At 39.5% G+C, this 24,697-nt stretch overlaps 1 protein-coding gene across 1 annotated transcript in view; it reads right to left on the bottom strand.

Annotated features, from left to right (window-relative positions):
- Positions 1–24,697, bottom strand: part of LOC127618946 (uncharacterized) — a 647,429-nt gene that overhangs the window by 108,904 nt on the left and 513,828 nt on the right. Inside the window, 1 exon segment of the mRNA XM_052091648.1 lies at positions 23,060–23,892. Coding sequence (XP_051947608.1) covers positions 23,060–23,892 — 833 coding nt within the window.

Consider the following 24,697-nt stretch of genomic DNA (forward strand, 5'->3'; position numbering starts at 1 on the left):
TCGGCGGCATACTCGTTCAGCAAAGAGACACCACTCTCCCGCTCCTGTTAGGGTTTCCAATAAATTCTCCCCACTCAGTGATACACCCACTGAGAATCATATTGAAAGAGCCCTTGTTATCGGTGATTTTATTGTAAGGAACGTGGAAATAGAGACTCCAGCCACTATTGTTAATTGCATTTCGGGGGCCAGAGCGTCTGACATCAAATCAAATTTACAAGTGCTGGCTAACGCTAAACGTAGATTTTCTAAAATTGTTATCCATGTCGGCACTAACGATGTCCGGCTTCGCCAGTCGGAGATCACTAAAGATAATGTTAAAGAGGTGTGCAAATTTGCAAAAACTATGTCAGACACTGTAATATGCTCTGGTCCCCTCCCTGCTCGTCGTGGTGACTAGGTTTATAGTAGATTAGTGTCACTGAATGGCTGGATGTCTGAGTGGTGTCTGCAGAATAAAATAGGATTTATAGACAATTGGAAAAGTTTTTGGGGTAGACCTGACCTGCTAAAGAGAGACGGACTCCATCCCTCCAGGGAAGGTGCCGCTCTCCTCTAGTAATTTGGCTCATAGACTTAATAATGATATTAATTGACTAAATGGGGCCCAGGTCAGGAAGCAGACAAACTGGTTAATCCGACCGTCTGCTAGCTGCCTTGAGACGTCACACAGGTCACATAAAATACAACACATAGAGACTGTATCACCTAGATATCTCATAGAGACCGTGTCTGTTCCCCGCACTACCAAACACAATACCCTCACTAAATCATTTAGAAAAAATGTGATTAAGGTCAAACTTGAACAAAACAAACAAATTAAAAATAAACATCATATAAAAATAGGGCCACTAAACATTAGATCTCTTGCTACCAAAGCACTAATTGTCAATGAAATGATTACAGATCATAGATTGGATGCGCTCTGTTTGACCGAAACCTGGCTTAAACCGGATGAATATATTAGTTTAAATGAATCTACTCCCCCAGGTTATTGTTATAAACATGAGCCTCGTCTGAAGGGTCGAGGAGGAGGTGTTGCTACAATTTACAATGAAGTTTTTGGTGTTACTTAGAGGACAGGAAATAAATGTAAGTCTTTTGAACTAATAATGCTTAATGTGACACCTTCAAATACAAATATAAATAAAAAATCTCTGTCGTCCTTTACCCTTGCTACAGTGTATAGATCACACGGGCCTTATTCTGATTTCCTTAGTGAATTTGCAAATTTTTTATCAGATCTTGTAGTTACTGTAGATAGAGCCTTAATTGTTGGTGACTTCAACATTCACATAGATAATGAAAATGACACATTGGGATTAGCATTTATCGATATTCTCAACTCTCTTGGAGTCAGACAAAATGTAACAGGACCAACTCATCGCCATAATCATACGCTAGATTTAATTCTTTCATATGGAGTTGATGTTGATACTATAGAAATTCTGCAGCAGAGCGATGACATCTCGGATCATTACCTTGTCTCTTGCATGCTGCAATCAGCTAATGTTACTCAATCTACACCATTCAATCGTTCAGGTAGAACTATTCTTTCGACCACTAAAGATAGCTTCACTAATACTCTTCCAGATCTATCTCATATACTCAATAAACCCCAAAGCCCAGAAGAACTTGATGAAATAACAAAAAATTGAAATGCAGTCTTCTCTAGCACCCTTGATGTTGTCGCCCCACTTCGATTAAAGAAAATTAAAGAAATAAGCCCTGCACCATGGTACAATGATCACACTCATGCTCTCAAGAGAGCAGCTCAGAAAATGGAGCGCATGTGGAAAAATACAAAATTAGAAGTATTTCAGGGTGCATGAAAGGATAGTGTCTGTAGCTACAGACAGGCACTAAAAGCTGCCAGGTCAGCATATTTTAGTAAACTCATAGAAAATAACCACAACAATCCTAGATGTTTATTCAGTACTGTGGCTAAATTGGTTAGGAATAAAGCCTCAACCGAACCAGATATTACGTCACAGCTCAAGAGTAATGACTTAATGAATTTCTTTACTAATAAAATTGAAATAATTAGAAATAAAATTGGAATTATGCAATCATCTGTCATAGCACCTCAGAAAAGTGTCGAATAATTCCCCTCATGTGCAACTTCAATCCTGCACTATCATAGGTCATGAAGAGCTAACAAAACTTATCGAAACATCAAAAGCCACAACTTGTTTGTTAGATCCTATACCGACTAAGCTCTTAAAAGAGGTATCTCCTGTAATATCAGAACCTCTTCTTAATATCATTAACTCCTCGCTATGCTTAGGACATGTCCCAAGAAACTTTAAAATGGCAATTATCAAACCGCTAATTAAGAAGCCACAACTTAATCCTGGAGAACTTGCTAATTATAGACCAATTTCAAATCTCCCGTTTATGTCAAAAATACTAGAAAAGGTAGTATCCTCCCAAATATGTTCATTTCTACAGAGAAATAGTATATATGAAGAATTTCAAGAAGGATTTAGGCCTCATCACAGTACAGAGACTGCACTTATCAGAGTTACAAATGACTTGCTCTTATCATCTGATCGCGGCTGCATTTCTCTTCTAGTGCTTTTAGATCTTAGTGCTACATTCGACACGATAGATCACGACATTCTCTTGAAAAGGCTGGAGAATTATGTTGGAATTTGTGGAGTGGCATTAGCATGGTTTAGATCATATTTAGCAGACCGCTACCACTTTGTCTATGTAAATGAGGAATTGTCAAACCAAACAAAAGCCACAAAAAAAAAGCCACTAAAATATAATTTGACTCTAGATGGATGTTCTGTTACATCATCTTCAACAGCGAAGAACTTAGGTGTTATATTTGATACCAATCTGTCCTTTGAAAATCAAATTACAAATGTTTGTAGAACAGCATTCTTCCACCTAAGAAATATTGCTAAATTAAGGCATATGCTCTCGGTTGCTGATGCCGAAAAACTAATTAATGCGTTCATGACCTCAAGACTAGATTATTGTAATGCATTACTGGGAGGATGTCCAGCAAGATCAATAAATAAACTTCAATTGGTTCAAAATGCAGCAGCCAGAGTGCTGACGAGAACCAAGAAATATGATCATATTAGCCCCATTTTATCATCGTTACATTGGCTACCTGTAAAATTCCGTATTGATTTGAAAATTCTGTTAACTACGTACAAAGCTTTGAATGGTCTAGCTCCGCAGTACTTAAGTGATCTTCTAACACGCTATATTCCATCATGTTCATTAAGATCACAAAATTCTGGCCTGTTAATAGTTCCTAGAATATCAAAATCCACTAAAGGAGGAAGATCCTTTTCATATTTGGCTCCTAAACTATGGAATAGTCTCCCAAACACTGTTCGAGATGCAGACACACTCTCTCAGTTTAAGTCTAGACTAAAGACTCATCTATTTAGCCAGGCATACACCTAATTTATCCTCCAACCCACAATTAGGCTGCTTTAGTTGGGTCTGCCGGAACCAGAAACCAGAAACATTGAGCATGATCTCTAACTCTGCAATAAATTAAATGGCATCTACGCTTACATCTTTTTATTTGTTTCCCTGTCTCAACCTCGGGACTCCTATCCTGAGGTCACCAGAACCGGCTGGATCCAGCACCATTCCTGCTTCATGTTGGACTCCACTGCTACATGTCGCAGAATGATGATGACTAAATGCAGCCGGTGCCAGCCAAACATCACTTCAATCTATTATGACGGACTTCAGAGGATGAACTGATCTCCAACATGCATCACCTCGGTCTAATTATGGACTACAATCTTGAATTGAAATGCTTAGACTAACTATTGCCAACAAAAGCCTTCATCAGCCAATTAACAAGGACAGTTGCATCTATGTGAACTTCTGCAATTAATCCAGATGGACTTCAAAGACTTTGGTCATTAATCTTACAGTTCAAACACAATCAATGTTTAATAATTTTAAACCATGATTTTACCTATACATAATTAATATTTACATTACATTCATAATATTAGCCAGAGGGGAACTGGCCCCCACAGTGAGTCTGGTTTCTCCCAAGGTTATTTTTCTCCATTAATCCACATCTTATGGAGTTTTGTGTCCCTTGCCACAGTCGCCTACAGCTTGCTCACTGGGGTTATTAATACAATTATCATTTAATTATTTTTAAACACTATTAAAAATCACATTTTATCTAAATTACACAATGATGATTAATCGACTTTATAGACATTAGTTTTTATCGTCTGTTAATGCTAATATTCTGTAAAGCTGCTTTGAAACCATGTGTGTTGTGAAAGGTGCTATACAAATAAAATTGACTTGACTTGATAGTTTGAAAAAACCTCACTTTGTAATAGCAATGAGGAAGGTGTTTGGCAGCGGATCTCAGTACAATCCAGGATAACCCGTGTGTCTCGGAAAAGATTAAATTCCTCTGGCAGATGGGCTCGTACTCTCCCTTTCGGCATCCAAATGCACACTGACCCCAGGACAAAGTACAGGAAGTTGGCCCAGGTTGTTATGATGCGGCTCACAGTGGCCTGATGTACATGGAAGCGATGACCAAGGTCCTTTTGCTTGAGGCCCAAAGCAAGATGCATCATGAACAGGAAGAACTCGTCTATTGCAGGAAGTGCCCGAGTGTTTCCAGACTCCTTGGTGACTTTGGAGTTGGTGACACGAATCATTCTGTGCGTTGCCGGTTCAATCAGTTCCCAGAAGGCCATCAGGTGGTTATAGGTTGCAAATCTGTCAATAAATAAATGTACATTGGTTCTCACATGGCATAAAAGACTTACACTTAGCTTTATAGTATAGTAATTTCCAGTGTAGGAAATAAGAATGCTGAACTACAAGTAACTGATACAACAATCTTGTAATACATCACGAGTCATGAAAATTATGGAATTCGGTATGTATGATTAAACTAACTCTGATTGCTGTTGAAGACAACAGATGTTATTCATACTTATAATTAGGTTAGCCTATGTTGTGGTTATTATTTTGGACGGTGTAGCCTACATTTACGTGCAGCTAGCTTATACAACTCCAATAATATTTAATAACAACGTGGACTAGTGTTTTCAAGACAAAGGCAACGCTATTACAAATGCTTATCACAGGCAATATAATTTTACCTTGTATAAAAGCGTATGTCCTCATAGGACCCAGCAAATCTCTGGAGACAAAAGCGAAGTATGATCTTGGTCTGGTCCAACTGCTTCCGTAGATCTATCGCCCTCGTCAACTCCTCATTTTCATGTAATACCATGTCCACAGCTGCAGCTTCGGGAACTGAACAATAATCGTGTCCAGTCCTCTCCACGTCAAAGTCCATATCTTGCTCTATGTCCGAGTCAGGATCAGGGGGCAGCGGTCTCTCTCGCCGTTCCCAAACACTCGACCACGGCGGCTGCACTTGGTAACGGTTCCACTCAAATAGTGTAGGGAAAGCACCTTTTTTCAGACGTCCCAGTCTAGTCCCTTCCATAAAGTCATCAGGTTTGAAATGCTACACACCTTTGTGTTTTTGTTGACTTGGAAGTCATCCCTCCTGATCTTAACGATCCATTTTTTTCTGAGATCCTCTTCCACGGGAAATGAATGAAAACTCACAGTCGAGTTGTATCTTGCCAACACAACGCACGACGGCACACAACAATGTTCCGAACTACACTCACCTAAAGGATTATTAGGAACACCATACTAATACTGTGTTTGACCACCTTTCGCCTTCAGAACTGCCTTAATTCTACGTGGCATTGATTCAACAAGGTGCTGAAAGCATTCTTTAGAAATGTTGGCCCATATTGATAGGATAGCATCTTGCAGTTGATGGAGATTTGTGGGATGCACATCCAGGGCACAAAGCTCCCGTTCCACCACATCCCAAATATGCTCTATTGGGTTGAGATATGGTGACTGTGGGGGCCATTTTAGTACAGTGAACTCATTGTCATGTTCAAGAAACCAATTTGAAATGAATCGAGCTTTGTGACATGGTGCATTATCCTGCTGGAAGTAGCCATCAGAGGATGGGTACATGGTGGCCATAAAGGGATGGACATGGCCAGAAACAATGCTCAGGTAGGCCGTGGCATTTAAACGATGCCCAATTGGCACTAAGGGGCCTAAAGTGTGCCAAGAAAACATCCCCCACACCATTACACCACCACCAGCAGCCTGCACAGTGGTAACAAGGCATGATGGATCCATGTTCTCATTCTGTTTACGCCAAATTCTGACTCTACCATCTGAATGTCTCAACAGAAATCGAGACTCATCAGACCAGGCAACATTTTTCCAGTCTTCAACTGTCCAATTTTGGTGAGCTCTTGCAAATTGTAGCCTCTTTTTCCTATTTGTAGTGGAGATGAGTGGTACCCGGTTGGGTCTTCTGCTGTTGTAGCCCATCCGCCTCAAGGTTGTGCGTGTTGTGGCTTCACAAATGCTTTGCTGCATACCTCGGTTGTAACGAGTGGTTATTTCAGGCAAAGTTGCTCTTCTATCAGCTTGAATCAGTCGGCCCATTCTCCTCTGACCTCTAGCATCAACAAGGCATTTTCGCCCACAGGACTGCCGCATACTGGATGTTTTTCCCTTTTCACACCATTCTTTGTAAACCCTAGAAATGGTTGTGTGTGAAAATCCCAGTAACTGAGCAAATTGTGAAATACTCAGACCGGCCTGTCTGGCACCAACAACCATGCCACGCTCAAAATTGCTTAAATCACCTTTCTTTCCCATTCTGATATTCAGTTAGGAGTTCAGGAGATTGTCTTGACCAGGACCACACCCCTAAATGCATTGAAGCAACTGCCATGTGATTGGTTGATTAGATAATTGCATTAATGAGAAATTGAACAGGTGTTCCTAATAATCCTTTAGTTGAGTGTAGGTCTCATTAGCTTTTGATATCGGAAAACCCTTTTCTCCATAGTTAAGCTGCCAAGATAAGACTAACTAGAATGTTTGTCGTTGTTAACTTTCGAGCGTCGGATCTAATACGGAACCGGAAACTGTTTGCCCAGTAGAGAGTGTAGTCAGAAACACGTCACAATCTGCGTTGCATAGAGCCTATAGCAGCCGGTGTCAGACCAACATAACTTCAGTCTATTACGATGGACTTTAATTGAACTGATGCCAACTCCAACCATAAGACATGGGATAATTCATATGCCATTTACTGAACTTTAGATTTCCAACAAAAATCTATGCATCACAGGTATAACTTTATTTTTCGGTAGACACTTCTTTGAAATTGCAAAAAATAAAAAAAACATTTGAGAACGTTTTAATGCGACTTTTTGAGCGATGTAGCCGTCTTACTTGAAACAGATTCTGACATGACGGTCAATTGTCATAAATATTTAAAACATTACAGGAAGAAACATACCTGAAGAAATAAAAACATCATCTCTCTGTTGTTCCTCTGCTGTGTTTTCTCCTCTCATCTTCATCAGATTCCTGCAGTCCAGCAGCTTTACTGAACACATCTTCGCTGGTATCTGTAGCATCTGCTGTTCTCCAGCATTACAGACAGAAGTCAGAGATTCTGTGGAGGTTTGATCATCATCATCATCATCTTCTTCTTCTTCTCTCTGTTGTTCCTCTGCTGTGTTTTCTTCTTTTATCTCCTCCAGCTTCACTTCATTCTTTACTGGTGTCTGCAGCATCTGCTGTTCTCCAGCGTTACAGACAGAATTCAGACACTCTGTGGAGGTTTGATCATCATCATCATCTTCTTCTTCATCATCATCTCTCTGTTGTTCCTCTGCTGAGTTTTCTTCTTTTATTTCCTCCAGCTTCACTTCATTCTTCACTGGTGTCTGCAGCATCTGCTGTTCTCCAGTGTTACAGACAGAAGTCAGAGACTCTGTGGAGGTTTGATCACCCTGATTACCGTCAGTAGAACAGAGTAAAGTGAGCTGTGAGTCCTGTGTGTCTCTGGATCTCTGTTCAGAGAGTTTGTCCAGCAGTCGCTGTGGTGTGGACTGACCTCTGCCGCTCCACACTGAATCCTGACATTCTGTGGAGGTCCCATCAGTCACACACACTGAAGATTGACAGGAAACCTTTTCCAGCTCCTGACAAACACAACACAATCACATCTGTAAAGTTCATCATATCACATCATTTGAAAGCTTAGAATCTCAACTTTAAGGATGAAATGAATGTTTAACCTGTAACCTGTCGTCTCTCTCCATCAGTTTTGTCTTCAGTGACGTCACCTCTTTCTTCAGCTGAGAGATTTCTGTGACGAAATCATCAATATCCAGCATGGACAGATCAGTTCCTACTGATTTACAGCAGATCACATCCACCTGATCTCTCATGATGAACATCTGAACACAAAAACATCATCATTATAATAAACTGACATTCATCATACTTAAAAAAGATTATTATAGGATTATACACAAGAACAAAATTGTTGAAATAATGGTTTCTGAGATGGAATAAATATAATTGTGTGCTTTTTGTTTAGGTTAATTTTCATGAGAGCAGAATTATCGTTGGATATTACCCAAAAGCAACCTTTTTTCAACATATAATCACCTTCATTGAACTCATTTACAATCAGATGATGGATTCAACAAGCTGATTTATCAGAAATTAAACATGATATTCAGATTTTCTGCTTGTTTCTCCTTCAAGTCTATGTGCCATCCACAAGCTAAAGATCAGCGGGTGAGCGGTGCCTCATTGCGCCATCTGACACGGGCACAAAATCACTTTCCCGGATCTTCACTTCAACTGTCGCTTGATGGTGGAACGACCCGCCAAACCCCACCGGAGCAGCTGATTCTTTAGCCACCTTCAAGAAACATCTAAAGATGCATCTCTTTCACGAGCACTTGACCCAATCCTACTTATGCAAAAACTTTCTTCATTCTTCTTTTGATTATTATTTATATATACAGGGCTGTTTCTGAGAATATGAGGACCCAAGCCAATTCCTACTTTTTTTGACCAAAGAAAACCCTGAAATTAGCCTATAAAAGGAAATATACAACATATTCTCACCTTAACATGACAGCCACTGAATGGGAATAGTTCACCCAAAAATGAAAATTTGATGATAATTTACTCATCCTCCGGCAATCAAAGCAGTATCTGAGTTTCTTTCTTCATCAAAACAGAATATAAGATTTTAGGATTTCATTTCAGGCCTTCTTCTTTAAACAATGCAAGTGAAAGTACTCCATTTGACAGTCCAAAATGTATATTTAAGGTGCATCAAAATAATCCACACGACTCCAGTCGACAAATAAAGTTCTTCTGAACCCAAACAATAGATAATTTTTAGAAACAAAACAATACTTATATACTTTTTAACAACAAATGTTCACAGTTATTATGTTTTTTAAAAAGGTGTCCTCTCTGACAAAACCATTGGAAAAAAAAAATACATTAATTCTTCTCAGATTTTCATCTTTAGGCAGGTGAAAGTGAACATTTACAATGACAGTAAAACATGTTTTTAAATTGTCATGGCTCATGTAAAAAAAACACATTATACTTCAACACACATTATAGTTTTGACATTTCAAACTTTACACAGATGATAACAAAAAAGCAGCAGTGCTCACAAAGTGCATGACATCATCTTTATAACCTGATATGTGATTGTATTTCAGCAAAACTACAATGACAACATTGTCAAATTATCTTTCTTCATAAGGATGCCATACACAATACCCAGAAGAATGTTTGATTATATTTTTTTATTCAAGTAAAATGATGACATTGTACTCACTGTTTTGGGAGAAACTGATGAAAGAGTCGAAACAGTTGGTGGCCTTATGAATCCATGCACCAAAGGTGTGGATGTTGCAGAGTTTTCGTAACTTTGAAAACAAAATAACAGTTTCATTTTACACCGCAGCTGCTGTTAGCTACATGAGCTAAATACTAAATTACATTAACACCAACATATACATATAAACAAATCAAACTATGTATTTACCTGTCCAAAAGAAAAACAGCACGCATGGCGTCATTTTTCAGACACTTTGAGTCCCGCAGTTTCCTCCAGCGTGGAAAAGCAACGTCAATGTTAATTCTGCTTTTAGCGCGCTTTTGATCCAGACGTTTTTTCGTTGTAGAAGTTTCTAACACAGTCTTTCTTTTGTTTCGTTTTACTGGTGGTTCAGGAGAAACATTAGCTAACTGCGGTCCCCTTCCATTTTCGCGCTCGCTCTGATGACGTGTAAATATCTGCGCGAACAAGTTGCGCGGCGGTATGCAAATATAGATTGACCGACAGGAAGCACATCTTATCGTTACATTCGGAGCGAATGCAATGATTGGTCGTTCATTTTTATTTTTTTTTTGTCTATGTATATATATATATATTTTACATTTAGACCACTTAAATTATTGATTGTTATCAGGATGTGAAGAGACTTTAAACCAGTATAACAAAAATGTTTCTGGAAAAGACTGCACACCCTAGCTTTAAACGAGGAAGCCTGAAATGAAATCCTAAAAATCTTAAATTCTGTTTTGATGAAGAAAGAAACTCTTTTCTTCTTCTCTAAACTTCTTTTCTGAAATTGTTTTACGTTCCACCCGCAATGAATTGACCATGATTTTAACCCCAATATTTGAAATGACACCATAGGGTCTGTAATAATACAGGAAAATGAAAACTGTGGTAATAAAAATCACAATTTTGTGGTTATTAAGGTTTTACTGTGGTAGTTTAACTATGGTATTTATAGTAAAACAATAGTAACCACATGATTCACCATGGTTAATCTATAGTAAAACACGCTGTAGACAATAAATCATACTGTAGTAAAAACATGTTTTTTATTGGTCTGAAACATGGTTTTATTAAAGTAATTTTGTAGGCTGTAGGAATCATAGTTTTGGTGGAAACTATGGTTTGGATACAGTATAATATGTTACCATGATACTATAGATTAATTAACTACCATGGATAGTCTTGTGGTTACTAAAGTTTTACTAGAAATACGATGGTTAATCTACAACAGTAATCACAGTTAAACTGTGGTAATTGCAGTAAAATCATAATAATGACAAAATTATATTTTTTTACATATAGTTTTAGTTTCCCTGTATTACTGTGGTTTCACTCCGGATATCATGGTTAAAATAGGGTTACTGCTGTGAGTTATCTGTTTATCGTGTCTATACCCTGTCTGGATATTACTCACCTGCTTTTTGCCACTCTGCTCAACTGGATTTACTCACAATGTTTACATCATTGTTTCAATCATCTGTTCAATAAACCCTGCTACTGAGTTCATATCTCTGCCTCTGTGAGTCTCTTCGTGACACCTATTAACTTTAAAATTAAAGCGGGTGTGTGTGTCAACAGAGCAGCGGCATTCACTGACGCACTACATTTACATTTACATTTATGCATTTGGCAGACGCTTTTATCCAAAGCGACTTACAGTGCACTTATTACAGGGACAATCCCCCGGAGCAACCTGGAGTTAAGTGCCTTGCTCAAGGGCCCAACAGTGGCATCTTGGTGGTGCTGGGGCTTGAACCCCCAACCTTCTGGTCAGTAACCCTGAGCCTCAACCACTGAGCCACCACTGCCCCACTAGAGCACTAGAGCTGCATATGCATTTTATAAATGTACTAATTAAACACAGCCTTTTGTGATTCACAGCTATCGCACGTCTTCAATGCGATCCAGGTATCGGATCGGTGCATCCCTAGCTGGTACACAGTACTGTATATCATGACAATTTAAAAAATGCCCATAACCATCATTCATCCTCATTATTAAATACTTGGTTAAGCCTCCTTTTGCACCTATTACAGCCACCAGTCTTTTTGGATGATTCTCTATCAATTTTGCACACTCGTGTAGCCAGAGGTGTAGTGGTAAAAAAAGAGTTGGGTCACCCGGTAAGGTGGGCCACTGCCTACCGGTGTATGTGTATCCTGATGACATCGCTATAGGCTATTGTACTACCAAGGGTATCACTGGTTGTTCCCTCATCATAGGTCACACAATCACTATTCAATTCATACATTAATCTAAGTTCTTGTTAAAGAGACCCAAGAAGGAATAATATGGTTGAAATCTATAAAGTTTACGAAATGACAAAACAGAGAGAACAAAAATATTTAAGAGAGAGAGGGAGGCTTATATCCAGGGCTTCCAATGCAATGCACTTGTACATAATGATTAGGGATTATTTTCATAGTCGATTAATCTGTTGAATATTTTCTCGATTAATCAATTATTTGTTTGGTCTATAATATGTCAGAACAATGTGGATCAGTGTTTCCCAAAAGCCCAGGAGGATGACGTCCTCAAATGTCTCGTTTTGTCCACAACTCAAAGATATTCAGTTTTCTGTCACAGAGGAGAGAAGACACTAGAACATATCCACATTTAACAAGCTGGAATCAAATAATTTTTTACTTTTGTCTTAAAAAATGACTCAACCCGACTAATTGATTATCAAAATAGTTTAGATAGTAAAATAGTGCAGATAAACGACAGAAGAATGAATCTGGTGCCACATATTTTAATTTTAAGAAAACTCAGTTTCTGTAATTAACAGAAGAAAGACAATATAAGTTCCATTTTGAACACAAAATAATATACAGTGGTTCTACATGAGACGTTTGGGCTAGTGAGTGACGGATGAATCTTGATGCAGTCTGCTGCTTCCTGCTGATTGGTCAACACTGACAGTAATGCAGCAAGGGTTTCCCATACGTTTATTTATTTGTGGCGGCCCGCCACAATATCAACGCTGACCGCCACACATTGATTTTCGATTTATTTTTTACTAAGCCTATTTAAAATCGTATTTGATTGCAGAGAGCCGTAGCGCATTCGCGCAGCACTAGGCTCTCGCTCGTCCCTCTCTCTCTCTCTCTCACCCGTACCTCTCGCGCTCTCTCTCCGTCATGGAACACCGCTGCATAAATATGTCCAACACAGCACTGTCAGTTATTACTTATTAGCCAGCATGCAAGGAGCCTAGCTAATAAGGAGAGCTAAGTTATTGTTAGAATACAGCTGGATTTTTTAGGTCAGCACGCTGTATGTAGCTGGTAGTAGTCAATATCGATGCACGCGCATGGGAAACACTGGCAGCAGCAAATTATGAAAGACTTCGTCTTAGGTTTAACAACCTATGAAACTAATAATGAACAATATGAATCTAAAACGACATAAGCTTAATTTAAAATGGCTTAGGAACTATCTATTTAGAGGTGGATAAACGCAATTTAGAGGTGGATAAACCCACTTTGGAGGTGGGTAAACGCTATTTCCGAATTTTGGGAGGTGCGTAAACGGCGTTTACGTGCGTTTAGCCTCCACTACATCCCTGATCGTGATGGAGCAATATCAGCCCATTCCTCAAAATCACTCAATCTCTACTTAATCTCTAGTTGGGGATCGGTGATAGAAAGCAATTTTGAGGTCTCTACACCAATTAGAGGTCAGGACCTTGACTGGGCCACTCAAGGATATCAATATTCTTCTTTTTAAGCCACTCTAGTGTTGCTCTGTCTTGGTGCTCTGGGTCATTGTCCTGCTGAAACACAAACCTCTTCCCAGTTTTACACTTTCTGGCAGAGGAAAGTAGGTTCTTATCCAAAAATATCAGTGCATTTTGCAGCATTCATCAACCAGTCAATCTTCACAAGCCTGCCAGTTCATGCTGATGAAAAGCTCCACCCTAAACATGATGCTGCCACCAGCGTGTTCCACTGTGGGGATGGTGTTGTGTGGCTGATGTGTTAAGTCGGCTTTGCGCCACACATACGGTTTAGTGTTTGAGCCAGACAATTCCACTTTATTCTCATCAGACCACACGACCTTCTGCTACATCTTGTATCTTCAAAGTGAATTATTACAAAGTCATTATGGGCAAGCATGGGTTTTTTCCAGCCAAGGCTTCCTCCTAGCCACTCTCCCATACAGCACCTTTCAAAATAGAATAAAAAAAAGTCGTTTTTGGTTTAATATTTACAATTTAAAGGTATTGGACTTTTTCGTAATTTGTCATGAGACACAATACTGTGTATCAGGTGGGGGTCTAACTTTAATATATTTAACATTTTGAATCTGACAAAAACTACTTTGAAAACTTTACAAAGCACTGTTTATTAGTTTTGTATTTTATTAGTCTGCATCCTGGATTTAAAATGATACAATTACAGGTTCAACACAAGTTAAAGGAATAGTTAAAAAAACTCTCATGATTGACTCACATTTAAGCCATTCTAGATGTGTACATCTTTCCTTCTTCAGAAGAACCGAAATGAAGATTTTTATAAGCACATTTCAGCTCTGTATGTCCATTCAATGCAAGTGAATGGGTGCCAGCTGTTTGACGGTCCAAAAGTCATATTTAGGCAGGATAAAAGTAATCCACACGACTCCAGTAGAGTCATCAATCAATTCTTCTGAAGTAAATCGATAGATTTGTGTAAAAAATAAAACAAAAATTTACTTCAAATAAAGCATGAACTTTGTTTACAAGTGGAACAAATGTCACACAAGAGTCAGGTCATTTCAAACAGAATCCCAGTGCACGCCCCTCCGCGGAGAAAGGGGGTGTGCGTCATGCCGGGGGCTCCCCTGCCTGAGAGAACGAGGGAGGAATGTGGCAGGGCGGAGGGCGGAGCCGGGTCGTGATCATACACACCCGGTCCCTTATCAGACTAATCAAGCCTCCGAGAAGGATAAAGGTCGACTGCCCTGCCACAGACTGTAAAACAATGATTTAAAGGAGACCTATTATGCCCCTTTTTACAGGGTGTCATACAAGTCTCAGGTGTCCCCAGAATGTGTCTGAAGTTTCAGCTCAAAATACCCCACGGATCATTTATTATACCATGTTGTAAATGCCTCTTTTTGGGTGGAATCAAAAACACGCTGTTTTCATGTGTGTCTCTTTAAATGCAAATGAGCTGCTACTCTCCGCCCCCGTCATAGCTCTGGTGAATACAATCAGAGACAATGCTAACTTTTGCTGCATTAGCCGTGGAATCAGCTGACAAGCACATTCAGAAAGGCAATTTGCAAACATTCACAAAATATAACGTGTGATACATCTTCAGGATATAAAGCTGGAACACGAACAGTTGTTTCTGATCATGCTTGAGAATCACATTTTTTGAAAATCCTGCTTTATATTGACACTCATTCACAAAGCAGTCCGGTGTAAAATGATTTGCACAAACATACACACATTTTTGTATGTTTTGTGGCACATTTGCTTCAAAAACAAAACTTGTCCACCGCTTCTTCAGTGGCTCTGATGCCGGGAGTACATGAAGACACTTATGTTCATCTTTACAGCAACAACAGAACACTTATGATGCTTATGAAGCTGAGACATTATTCTTCTCACTGTATCTGCTCCAGCGTGGAAAAAAATGGCAGACTGTGTGTAGATCACTCACGGGTGGATTTATGACAATAGTCGTGGGCGGGGCCTGCCCTAAAGTGATGTCACTTTAGAGCAGAAATGAAAAGTGGTCATTTTGACACATTTTGATTTATAGAAATATAAGAATGAGGAGTGGGTGGACTTTTAACATTGTAGGGGGGTTGTGGCGAAAGTAAGGGACTACATTGACCAAAATGCAATGTGGTTATTAGGAGAGGTTCAGAGATGGAAGGACGTAGCGGGATTATTTAAGCAACAGGTGCGTGAAGTTAAGGGAGGAAGTTGAAAAACATAAAGTGTGAATGTGAGCTGGACAAATTCGAGTTGCTGTGGTTTTTAACAAGCCTGAGTTAATCTAGTGTCTAAGTTTTTCACTGGCTGCACTGCGGAAGAGTGTTGGGATTACCGTTGTCGCGATTCCTGAAGGACACTCCATCAGCTGTGTTTAGGCTGTGCGTGAGCTGAGTTTCCATTACAATGCCGCCGAAAAGGACGAACTCGCTTGGAGATTGCGGTTTTTAAGTATTTCGCTGCCTGCACTGTGAAAGAGGATCTGGATTGTCATTATTGCTATTCCTTGAAGACACTCGTTATCAGAATTGCCTAGGCTGAGCGGGAGCTGATCGTGGCAGAGCGTGTGAGTTACTGCTTTTCGTGTGGACTGTGTGACACAAAGCCAAGATACTGTGCGTCTGACTCCAGGTAGGACTGCTGAAACCATAGACTGTTCACTCGCCCTAAAACCTATAAAAAAGACGCTACAAACAGAGATCACCCACACACACTTACCTCAACTAACGCATTACAGACGGAGATCACAAACACACACACACTTACCTAAAACTCGTGGTCATTTATGAACTATTAAAAGAGGTAAACAAATTGAACTATTTCTTTTATGTTATGTGAATTGAGCTACCACTTTATTTTTATTTGTGGACTTTAATACATCCTGATGAAATTTTGTTAATACATTTATCACAGTGGTTGATGAAATGCTTTGTTGATTGCTCAAGATGATTATGTTTATTCATTATGATTGTGTGAACATCATGCTCTAAGTTTTGGAAATTGTGGCATGAGAATGATTTCTGTTTTGACTGAAGTACACTAAAATGCATTAGAAAGAAAAAAAAACCTAAAAGAGTTCTGCAATAGGACTTAAATAAATAATTTATCTGATGTTAAAATGGTTTGGTAACTGTGTGTAGTTCTGTAACGAGTGGTATATTAATTCTATGATTACCACCGTCACAGAAAATGGCACCCGAACAGGGACTTGAATTGTGTAACTTAATTGTGTACTGATCCTCCGATTGCTTATTTTTGTGTTATTTAATAATCTATTTTGGTGCGTTAACCAGATTATGAAAAATGTAAGTAACTGACTCCTGTCTTTCGAACTTATTGATGTGTTGAGGTTGCAATCAGAGTGGGGTTAAGTGAGTTTTACATTTTCAGTTATCACTTGCCACCAGTAGTTATGAGACAGAGGTAATATTCAAAATTCTATGAAGTGAGTAATTGTATTTACTTGTATATGGTTTTTTTTCTCCCCTTCTTCCCACACTACTGATAATATACAAACACACCATATTGTTTTACATGGCAAGAAATGGCAGACTCTATACATCCATCATCAACCTATGTTGATATTGAGGTTCCAGATGTTGCAACGCCAGGCTGGACTCCTACCCCTCAACCGTTGTTGTCTAATTATCCCTCTTTCCCTTATGTTCCACTTAGCCCTTTACAATCAAGAACTCATGTGCAGTTTGCTTCATCTGATGTAGCCTCTAGCACGCCTGTACACAGCTTTGTATGGCACGAGGACCAGATGCAGTTGTGCACTCCCTCTCCAGCAGAGGCAGCAACAAATGTTTCACCAGTATCTTCAGAGGTCCAATATGATTTGCCTGGTACAATTCCAACACCTGCAAGGGAAATTGGACATCTTACTGCTCAAGTCCAGGGAAATTGGGACAAAATGTATGAAATACAACTGAAATAACTGAACTGCAAGAGAGTACAGAATATCGAACAGAGGACCCCCCGAAGGAACCTGAATCCTCAAATCATTCCATGATTGTGTCACCCCCTGTAAATGTGGGTGCTGTCAAGAGTGACCATCTCAAATTATCTTTTCCAACTTTCGGGAGACCATCAGATGATTCTGATCCCTTGCTGTATTTAGCTAAATGTCAGGATTTTCTAGCATTATATCCTTTAACTGATTCTGAAATCCTAGCTACCTTCCGAACAGTCTTGCATGGTACAGCACGTGATTGGTGGGAAGTAGCTAGAACTACAGTAACTGCCTGGCATGAGTTTGAGTCTGCGTTCCTTACTGCTTTTCTCTCTGAAGATTATGAGGATGAACTTGCAGAGCGTGTCAGAATCAGAAATCAAGGAGAGAGGAAGTCTATAAGAGACTTTGCCTTTACGTATAGAGCACTTTGCAAAAGGTGGAAGCCTACCTTAACCAAGTCTGAACTGGTTAAAATGATATTGAAAAACATAAAGCCTTACTTAGCCAGCCAGCTACGTGGTCGTGTAAGAGGACTTGGTGCGGTTGGGACAACAACTTGAGAAGGATCATTTACAGCAGTTACAGTATAACTACCGTTTGAGCTCAAAACAAGGTCAGCCTGGACTCAAATGACCCCTACCAACCATTAATCGGCCTGCAGATAAGCCACAGGTACAATGTTGGAGGTGTAAAGGGCAACATGCTCCTAGTAGTTGCCCACATTTTTCTTTGCCTTCTCAGTCTGTTCCACCACCAGAGCAACCTTCTACTAACCTGCAACAATCCTATCCTCCTAGATTCAGAGGTAAACCCACCAACAACTCAATGACAGTTGCAAATGCTTTACAACAAAAAGTGACAACACATTCACAGAAAGCTGTTGTTGTACCACAACAGTTAATTGTTCCAATTGGTATTGGTAATTGGGTAGGCAAGGCCATTGTGGACACCGGGGCGAGCTTTACCCTAATTCATGAGCACTTGTGGGAAGACCTCAACCCCACAGACGACAGCCTTAGCCCTTGGTCTTTTGGACCTTTATATTTGGCAAATGGAAATGCAGAAGTAACTCTGGGATGGTTAAATGTTTCGTTTAAATTTCACGACCGTGTTTTCAACCTCCCTGTTGCTGTGTTAACCTCCAAAAGCCTTGCTTATTCTATTGTCTTGGGACTAGACTTCATTTTCTTTAGTGGAATGCAAATAACCGTGTCTGATGGGAAGTATTCCTTTACTTCTGTTCCTGATGTGGATTACCTCTTTCAACCCGGTCATGCAAGTGTGCCAACCAAGATGGGGTACCAGCATTTGCAAAATGAAAATCAAGTTCACAACTCCACCCCTAGTATTTCCCTGTTAAGCTCTATTCCACCTTTAATGCCACCCATTCCCTTAGAAGTTGAAGGTGAGGATAATACGACACTCATTAATCAAGCAGTGGATGCGGCTCACTTACCATCTGGTCAAAAGCTTCAATTAAGTCACCTCCTAAGAACAAATGCTCAAGTGTGTACCTTGCAGTTAGGACGGACAGCTGTTCTCCAACATCAAATTTACACCCATCACCAAATTCCCATAAAGCAACGACCTTACCGGGTGTCTCCTGCCAAACAAGCCATTGTGAATCATCAACTCAAAGAAATGTTATATGCAGGTATTGTAGAGCCATCACAGTCAGGATGGGCCTCCCCTGTAGTCCTTGTGCCAAAAAAGGATGGACGTCTTCGATTTTGTGTAGACTATCGCAAATTGAACGCCATAACAGAAAGTGACGCCTATCCTCTTCCAAATCTTACTGAAATCTTGGAATCCCTTTCGGGTCAGCTATTTTTTCCACTTTGGATCTTAACAGTGGATATTGGCAAGTGACTATGGATGCTTCCAGGAAAGCCAAGACTGCCTTTATTACACCTGCAGGACTATTTCACTTTAATGTAATGCCATTTGGGCTTAAAAATGCCCCATCCACTTTCCAACGTCTTATGGAGACTGTATTGGGAGAGCTACGTGGAAGAAATTGCTTTGTGTACATTGACGATATTATCGTTTACTCCCCATCTGTTACTCAGCATTTCCTGGATCTCCAAGCTGTTTTTCAGAAGTTACAAGAGGCTGGTTTAACAATCAACCTCCGAAAATGTAAGTTTTGCTTGCATGAAGTGACATTCCTAGGTCATTTAGTCAACATCCAAGGCATTTCAGCTGACCCTAGTAAAGTGGAAGCCATTCCTGTGCCAAAAAATCTGAAGGAAGTCCAACGTTTCCTTGGACTAGCTGGATGGTACCACAGATTTGTTCCCAACTTTTCTAGAATTGCTGAACCACTCAACTCCTTAAAGAAAAAGAGCCGAATTTTTCAGTGGAAATTGCAGTGCCAACAAGCCTTTGAACAACTGAAAACATGCTTGATGACTCCACCCATCCTTGGCCATCCTAATTTAGAGCATCCATTCATTGTGTACACTGATGCCAGTGAGACAGGACTGGGTGCAGTGCTGACCCAAAAGCGGAGACAAGGCACAGAGGAGGTAATAGCTTATGCCAGTAGAACTCTAAATCCTGCCGAGACAAACTACTCTGCAACAGAGAAGGAATGCTTAGCCATAGTATGAGCGTTAGACAAGTGGCAGCACTACTTGGATCACAGAATGTTCACTGTCGTTACCGATCATTCTGCTTTGCAGTGGGTAATGAATTCACCCAAAACCACCAGCCATCTTATTCGATGGGCCCTACAGTTGCAAAAGTCACTATTCAACTATTTCATTGTTGAGTATCGAAAGGGAAAGTTAAACACAGCTCCAGATGCTCTTTCACGGATTACCCAATATACAAGTTGTAACTTGTATTCCAATCAGAAGGATGTCAACCCACTTCCAGTTACTGCAGAATTAATCTGGGAGAAACAGCACAATGACCCAGAAATAACAAAAATCTTTCAAATTTTGGCTGAGAACAATGACAAACAGCAAGCCAAATATGAAGTCATAGAAGATAAGCTGTACCTCAAAACTCAGCTGTCAGAGAATCGGTTCCATTACCGTATCTTTGTTCCAAAAGATCTTGTACCATGTATGTTGGAACACTATCATTGTAGCCCTATGAGCAGTCATGTTGGGATCTATAAAACATACAGAAGAATTCAGGATGTGGCATTTTGGCCTGGGATGTGGTCTGACATCAAACAGTTTGTAAAAAGATGTATAAAATGCCAAACCATAAAAGCTGACCAACAGAAACCTGCTGGGAAGATGCAGAAAATTGTCAGCAACCAATCTAATCAGATGATAGGGGTAGACATCATGGGACCCTTACCCCGTAGCACTAACCAAAATGAGTACCTTTTAGTGTTTGTTGATTACTTCACCCGCTGGGTGGAACTTTTCCCCATGCGTATAGCTACAGCCAAGACAGTCGCTACACTATTCAGAAAAGAGATCCTAACCAGATGGGGAGTCCCAGATTTTCTTATATCTGACAGAGGCACCCAGTTTGTGTCCGCAGTATTTAAAGAATTATGTGAAAGCTGGGACGTAACACCAAAGCTGACTACAGCTTACCACCCACAGACGAACATGACAGAGAGAATCAATTGAACGGTTAGAAGTATGATTGCTGCATATGTAGATGAAAATCATAAACGATGGGACCAATACCTACCCAAATTTAGGCTTGCCATCAACTCGGCGGTGCAAGAAACTACTGGAATGTCTCCTGCGGAACTTCAGTTAGGAAGGAAGTTACAAGGGCCGATGAACAAGCTTCTAAAAGGTAAATGTCATGATCTCTCACCAGATGCACCCAACTATGAAGTAGTGTATCACTTAAGTCAACTACACGCAAAGGCAAGAGAGAACTGTAAGAAAGCACACCTGAGACAATTGAGAAACTATAATAAGAATCGTTTTATTCAAAGAAAAAGACAGAGTGTGGATCCGACAGTTCCCACAGTCAAATGCAAAGAAAAACTTTACTGCTAAACTTGCACCGAAATGGAAGGGACCCTACCGGGTAATACAACAAATGGGACCAGTAAATTATCAAATAGCAATGGAATCTACAGGTGAGGATGTCCGCATTGTTCATGTCTGCAACTTAAAACCCTGTATTCCAACTGCCACCGAATTGGAGGCACAAGAGAAACAAACGATTCTCGATCTCTTCAACGAATCTTCAAATGAGGAAGAGGAATTTTTAGGATTTTAATGTTTGTAAATCTTCATAGAGAACTATGAGATGTTTTGTTCAAGGGGAGGAGAGTGTGGTGAAAGTAAGGAACTACATTGACCAAAATGCAATGTGGTTATTAGGAGAGGTTCGGAGATGGAAGGACGTAGCGGGATTATTTAAGCAACAGGTGCGTGAAGTTAAGGGAGGAAGTTGAAAAACATAAAGTGTGAATGTGAGCTGGACAAATTCGAGTTGCTGTGGTTTTTAACAAGCCTGAGTTAATCTAGTGTCTAAGTTTTTTGCTGGCTGCACCGCGGAAGAGTGTTGGGATTACCGTTGTCGCAATTCCTGAAGGACACTCCATCAGCTGTGTTTGGGCTGTGCGTGAGCTGAGTTTCCATTACAATGCCGCCGAAAAGGACGAACTCGCTTGGAGATTGCGGTTTTTAAGTATTTCGCTGCCTGCACTGTGAAAGAGGATCTGGATTGTCATTATTGCTATTCCTTGAAGACACTCGTTATCAGAATTGCCTAGGCTGAGCGGGAGCTGATCGTGGCAGAGCGTGTGAGTTACTGCTTTTCGTGTGGACTGTGTGACACAAAGCCAAGATACTGTGCGTCTGACTCCAGGTAGGACTGCTGAAACCATAGACTGTTCACTCGCCCTAAAACCTATAAAAAAGACGCTACAAACAGAGATCACCCACACACTTACCTCAACTAACGCATTACAAACGGAGATCACAAACACACACACACTTACCTAAAACTCGTGGTCATTTATGAACTATTAAAAGAGGTAAACAAATTGAACTATTTCTTTTATGTTATGTGAATTGAGCTACCACTTTATTTTTATTTGTGGACTTTAATACATGAAGTATTACCTGATGAAATTTTGTTAATACATTTATCACAGTGGTTGATGAAATGCTTTGTTGATTGCTCAAGATGATTATGTTTATTCATTATGATTGTGTGAACATCATGCTCTAAGTTTTGGAAATTGTGGTATGAGAATGATTTCTGTTTTGACTGAAGTACACTAAAATGCATTAGAAAGAAAAAAAAAACCTAAAAGAGTTCTGCAATAGGACTTAAATAAATAATTTATTTGATGTTAAAATGGTTTGGTAACTGTGTGTAGTTCTGTAACGAGTGGTATATTAATTTCATGATTACCACCGTCACTGGGTTGTGTGCTGTTTTTTGATGTAATCAACTTTATGCCACAAATGGAAAGAAACAACAACTTCAGCACATTGCTTTTGCAAAGATTCACATTTAGTGGGGTTCTGTTCACATCAGCACCTGATCATCTGGAACACAAGAACAACAATACAGTACATACATAAAATGTTCTCAAGATGCAAGTTGTACAACATCACACCACCAATACGGGCATGTAGTCTAATGATTGCAGGTGCTGCCATCTTCTGGTGGAAAGTCATCAGAACAATTTGACAAGACTATCCTGCATGAATTCTCTTATGACTTTTTAGGTATGTTAACTGACTGAAACTCTTTCCACAGTGTGAACACCTGTAAGCTTTTTCTCCAGTATGAATTCTCTCATGTGTATTCAGGGAACTCAATTGAGTGAAACTCTTTTCACAGTGTGAGCACTTGTAAGGTTTTTCTCCAGTATGGATTCTCTCATGTGTATTCAGGGAACTCAAATGAGTGAAACTCTTTTCACAGTGTGAGCACTTGTAAGGTTTTTCTCCAGTATGAATTCTCTCATGTGTATTCAGGGAACTCAAATAAGTGAAACTCTTTCCACAGTGTGAGCACTTGTAAGGTTTTTCTCCAGTATGAATTCTCTCGTGTTTTTTCAGGTCTTGTGACTGAGTGAAACTCTTTCCACAGTGTGAGCACTTGTAAGGTTTTTCTCCAGTATGAATTCTCTCGTGTTTTTTCAGGTAATCAAAATGAGTGAAACTCTTTCCACAGTGTGAGCACTTGTAAGGTTTTTCTCCAGTATGAATTCTCTCGTGTTTTTTCAGGTAATCAAAATGAGTGAAACTCTTTCCACAGTGTGAGCAATTGTAAGGTTTTTCTCCAGTATGAATTCTCTCGTGTTTTTTCAGGTTATATGACTGAGTGAATCTCTTTCCACAGTGTGAGCACTTGAAAGGTTTTTCTCCAGTATGAATTCTCTCGTGTTTTTTCAGGTAATTTAACTGAGTGAAACTCTTTCCACAGTGTGAGCACTTGTAAGGTTTTTGTCCAGTATGAATTCTCATGTGTATATTAAGATCTTTATTACATGTTAAACTCTTTCCACACTGAGAGCAGATTGAAGATTTATTGGCTGCTTTTATTTTAGGCTTTGAGACACTCAAAGATTTTTCTCCAATTTTGAAATCACGAGGTTTCTCCTCCACTTCAATCGGTTCTTGACTTTCCTCTTTCACTTCCATCAGCTCTACAATGAACAAAAGTAAATTGACAAAAATCAGTTGAAGAGGGACAAATGTAAAAAAGAAATCACATTGAACCCTAATGCAATTTATGGCAGAATACAACAAAGGTCAAGATGTTCTTTGCTGTGTAATTTATATATAAGTATATATTTACTAGGGCTGTCAAATATCTATAAAATTACACAATTTAATTGGATAAATTACATGGTATATCAATTAACATGTGAGATATTAGATTATATGAGACATTGTACTTTTGCATAAGACTAACTGCTGAACAAGAGGTTTCTTTCTTTCTTGCTTTTCTCTTTCTTTCTTGTTTCTCTTTCGTGGAAGAAACTATTCTGCTATTGTGTAGCCCACTATGTTAAACTAGGTCAACCCATATATGGTGAAGATACTATTCTGATAAATTCTGTTGGTTTATACTGCTTTACTGAATGAAATACAAAGATGTGCTTGAACAATAAACAACAAGAGAAGGAACTGATACACTCAGACTGAGACAAACTATTGATAGAGGGACCAAAAAAAACAATCCTTACCAAGTAAACTACATGGTTTTCTTACACTTTTGGGGGCTCGTCCGGGATTTCTCCAGACAGGTAAGGTCAATCTATTTATATGACAATACTCCTGTCTGCAGAGACATCGAATTTTAACATAGATTCCATTTT

This window comes from Xyrauchen texanus, chromosome 25 (assembly GCF_025860055.1).
Source record: "Xyrauchen texanus isolate HMW12.3.18 chromosome 25, RBS_HiC_50CHRs, whole genome shotgun sequence".
Taxonomy (NCBI): domain Eukaryota; kingdom Metazoa; phylum Chordata; class Actinopteri; order Cypriniformes; family Catostomidae; genus Xyrauchen; species Xyrauchen texanus.